Here is a 4592-nt window from a genome sequence, read left to right as displayed (position 1 = left end):
GGGGGAGCACTGGTCCAGAGGATGTTGATGGTTCATGCCTGTTGTTTCTATGCTCACACACTCACACACTCACACACCTCCCTCCACAAAGGCAGTCTTGCACTTGCAAATTGCCCTGTTGCCAATCACCTCGCTCATCACATGAGTCCCCGCAGGAATCTTTTGATTTCTCCCCCCGTCCCCTCCCCTCCTCCTCCCCTCTCCTCCTCACTCCTCACCTCCATCACAGCCTGCATACGGTCATTAAACCTCTCATCGTCTTCCGTCTCTCATTATTTGGTCATTTAAACAGGTGAGTCGTCTGATGATCGGTCCGTCACATTCACAGTCCGTTCATTTCCACCGTTTATCTTCATATTTATGTTTCGTTTTTTTTCTTTCTGTGCTTCTGCTGCTGCTTTACATTTAGATTTTTTTCAAATTATTTACAATTAATGTCAAATTACTAATTACTAATTGTACAGGTGCAGGTGTATATACACTGACCTGACCCCAACCCAGTGTCACCTCCCCCGTGTCCGACTTTCTGTCCCCCGACTCTCAGACACATTTTTAAGACGGACGACATCGCCCTGAACTACCGCGACCCCGAGGGCGACCTCATCCGCATCCTGGATGACGAGGACGTCCATCTGATGATCACAGAGAGCAGACGTCAGGAGAGGAAGGTCAAGAGACCCGTCAATCAGTTTCCCTGGGAACTCTACGTGACCTTGGCTTCGGATCTTTCTGTTTACAACACGGACGCTTAGGACAGAGGCCGGGAGTGGGATCGAAGGGTTAAAGTTCTGAGTTTTCCACGGAGCTGATGGAAAATGACCTTTTCATGTTGTTGTTTCATCTGTATGAACACCTGAGATGAAAAGCAAAGTGAGTCCAATAGAGGGCGCATGTGTGCGCGTCGTTCTCAATAGAACTTGTTAGAAACAGAAACATTGTCTCATTTATACCATGTGGTATGTTGTGAAAATACTACTAAATAAAATACTAGTATATATATGTCTCTCAGTGCTGACCTCTGGTGGCAGAGCTATTGGGTTATTTTCGGTGACACGTGAAGTTTTAATAATTTCTTACACTGGTCTAAGTCACTGCTGTTTTGTATCAGTGTCTAAAAATACAGTTCGATTCCCTGGATTCATGATTGTGTGAATGATATTTCCTTTAGGTGTTAATGGGTTTCTTTTGGTGACCACTTACTCCGTGAGGAAGAGTGCTACTTGATGCTAATGTGTCCATCCACCCATCCAGTGGTCTTTTATCTGTCTTAAAATAAAATGAGTAAAAACACGTAATTATCTTTTCTACGTGATACGTTCACGTGCTCATCTGACACTTACAAAAGAGCGCCATTTATTTATTTACGTTTTCTCATGTCCCTTCAGGGGCTCCGTACTTTTCTAATACGCGGTATAATGATTAAATTGTGAGCTAACAAGGAAGTTATTAAAGAAGAAAAAACTACAAACATCATATTTCTTTTCAAAACTTACTTAAACAATATAAAATGACTTGGGTTTTTTTAAGTTTAGTTTAGCTTTAACCAGATCATCAGGAAACGCATCATTTCAGTCTAAAACAGAGTGACAGCTCATTGAACCAATCGGAATTCGATGTGACACGAAATCCCACCCACCTGATCTTTCAACTGATCAGCTCAAATGTTTGGAGTTTGGAAAACACAAATGTTTGTTTGTTATTCAACATGGCGGTGTGGAAGTTTTCATGAAAAACGAAGAAAATGGGGAAAATACGCGTGTGGATTAATGTTTCCGGGGAAATGTTTTCTATGGATGGACGTTTATTTCCAATACATTCCGCCAAACTGTGGCTCCGGGACGAACTTCACTGCGTTAACTCTACCGACAGCCACCTGCGTCGCTAACGGATTTTGCAGTTTGAAAACTTCTAAACGAACATTCATCGTCAACGTCCTGCTGGTAAGTCCTGTCCTTTCTTAATTTTGTTTATTTTATTGGTATTAATTGTTTATCTTCAGTTATGTTTACGGCGGTTTGTTTATCGTGGTTTGTTTATCGTTGTATGTTTGTGAGCTTGGTTGGTAAGCTACTGTTGTATGTACAGTTTAAAGAAAAACAGACAAAACGACTCGAATGAATGTGGTCAAAATATTGTTGCCAATTCGGTACAAATACTAACCAATACCAGTATCGTACTTTATTTACAAACATTTCTTTGTCGTCATTGGTCCCACACAGTGTTTGTCCAACTTCGTAGTGTTCCCTAAAATGTCGTCTGTTAAACGCATCAATAATAATCACAAATATCAATAATATTTAGAAATAGTTCTTAAAACATCTACTCTACTTTTGTATGGAAAGTTCCACAATGTATTTCAAATAGGGGTGTGTACTGGCAAGAATCTGGCAATACGACAGCTAATGATATGATATATTGCGGTTATACTGCGATACTACAGGCACGACGATATATATTGAGGTTTTTTTAATGTAATTGAAGTAGAACTGTCATCATAGTTAATACACGATGTTGTTCCATCTTAACATCCGGTAACGAACATCGGAACATTGATAGTCACTAGAGAATAATATTATCTTAAGAAAAATAAAATCAAACAATACCATGAATATTTGACGTTTAATTGTTAATAAAAAATGATACAATATCGACACGATATCGTTGGACAAAATAGCGCGATATATTTATATTCTCATCATTGTTCATGCTGTAGAGTCGCTGTATATAGACTCGACCATCGTTCACCAACACCCTGGCTCCTCGGAGTCTTATTTTCCTCCTGGACATCGCTGACCTTTCTGTTACCTTCGCCACCACCCAGTATTTCAAATCTTTCCTAACTGGAATCACAGCATTCCATTTCCAGCAGATAGAGCGAGGTTCTCAGCTAAATCAAATCAAGATAAGTTAGTGCTGCTGCTGTACAGTTTCTCTCTAGATGTGTGAGAGAGAGATGATGATGATGCTGTTTTCATGATCACATTATTCTGTCGTCTCGAATTACATTTGAAGGAGCCGCTGAGCTCAGGATGCATTCAAATAAGTCCTGATAAGGTAAACTACACCATTAGAACGGTTCAGTTTGGAGAGAAGGGTGTCGTTTTTATATATAGATTGATTCTGTTACGTCATTCTACAAAGTAGCTTTTATATTAAAGATGTTCCCGTTATGGCTTCAGTGAAGGCAAAGTTTTGGCGCCTAATACGGTTCTCGGTTATTGTTCCCTCCATTTTGTTTTTGTTGTTATTATTCTATTTTTTGTTTTGTTTGTTTGTTACAGCACAACAACAATTTTTTTATCGCCATTTGCGTGCTGGGTTGAAGCGAGAACTGTAATACCGTTTGTTACCACAGTACTTTTGGAATACACAAGTTATACAAACAATTAAAAACCGCCGCACTATTTATTGAAACTTTAACCGTAAACCTCTGAATAGAAGTGCACTGGGATACAAGTCAGGTTATTTTTAAGGGTCTCAAACTGGGAAAATAATGTTTTCCATTGCTATTTGTTAAATCTTATATTGTATTATTTTGTTTCTGATTATTAAACCGGTTTCATGTCTTTGCTTTGGTCAAAATACCCTCAGCATCACTTTTTTTTAAAACTCCGCCCTTAAAAACCGCCCTGATCCAAATGCTCACTTTCAGAGCCTCCATTGTCAAATTGTCAAATTTCCGATGCTACCTGAATTATACAGTGTTATACAAGAAACACTGTTTCTATTTTTATTTCCAATTGCGTTGATCAGACATCGGTTTATGAGTAATAATCGATATCGAAGTCAATACATATATCGAGGGCCAAAAACGCGGAGACTTTTTTTGTTTTGTTACCAACGTTTGTCTTTCATAAGCAAGTAAAGAATGATGTGAATTAAGAAAAGTCAGCGTTTCCATAGTTTTGGTTCGATAGAAAAAACTATTACATTAAAGGCATTAAGGCCTTGAGTTTTTGCCTGTAAATAAATAACCTCTGTCCTACAGGTGATGGTTAATTTTTTTTTTCATATTTACTTATTTGGTTATTGCTAAAAGAGATTGATGGTTAAGATCGTCCTTCTCTTCGGATTTCCTCGGAGCACTACTGTATATAACGTCAGGCTGCACTGCTGCGTCCTAACCACAGCGTGGCACTGTGGATCTGTCAGTTACCGAGGCGTGTACAGCACAGTGATGTAGAGACCTTCACAGGCGTCACTGAAGGCACCACAATGACGATGGTCGTCGTGTGGCAAGAAACACGTTATTATTTCCACTTCCTTACATTTTCGGGGGTTCGACAGCAGGAGTGCAGTGACATCATCAACGTCACGTGGTACAGTTAGAGTTTAAAACCCCCAGTTTTCTGCATGAGTGAATCAAACTGACACATAACAGTGTGGAGCTGCAGCATACCGCAGTGCATTTCCCCTCAGGCAGGTCAGGAGGAGAAACTGTTTTCTTTTCACCCTTCAGTGAAACTAATCGATACTGTCATCTGAGTTCAGACCCTGCAGAGCATGATGGGACAGGCTGAGGTGGAGAGGGTTGAAGGAGACGGTGAATAAATGAGCAGAGGTTGGCTGTGGTGCATTGAGAGAGAGAGAGA

General features: G+C 39.9%; 1 protein-coding gene across 1 annotated transcript in view; it reads left to right on the top strand.

Annotated features, from left to right (window-relative positions):
* ncf4 (neutrophil cytosolic factor 4) overlaps window positions 1-1290 on the top strand; it is a 14793-nt gene extending 13503 nt beyond the window's left edge. The window contains 2 exon segments of the mRNA XM_025058551.1: window positions 465-537; window positions 540-1290. Coding sequence (XP_024914319.1) covers window positions 465-537; window positions 540-752 — 286 coding nt within the window. The 3' untranslated portion in view covers window positions 753-1290.
* The last annotated feature ends 3302 nt before the right edge of the window (window positions 1291-4592 follow it).

The sequence above is a fragment of the Cynoglossus semilaevis genome, chromosome 9, assembly GCF_000523025.1.
Source record: "Cynoglossus semilaevis isolate Cse_v1.0 chromosome 9, Cse_v1.0, whole genome shotgun sequence".
NCBI classification, from domain to species: domain Eukaryota; kingdom Metazoa; phylum Chordata; class Actinopteri; order Pleuronectiformes; family Cynoglossidae; genus Cynoglossus; species Cynoglossus semilaevis.
Note: the sequence above shows the minus strand (reverse complement) of the source record. Positions and strands in the feature narration are given on the sequence as shown.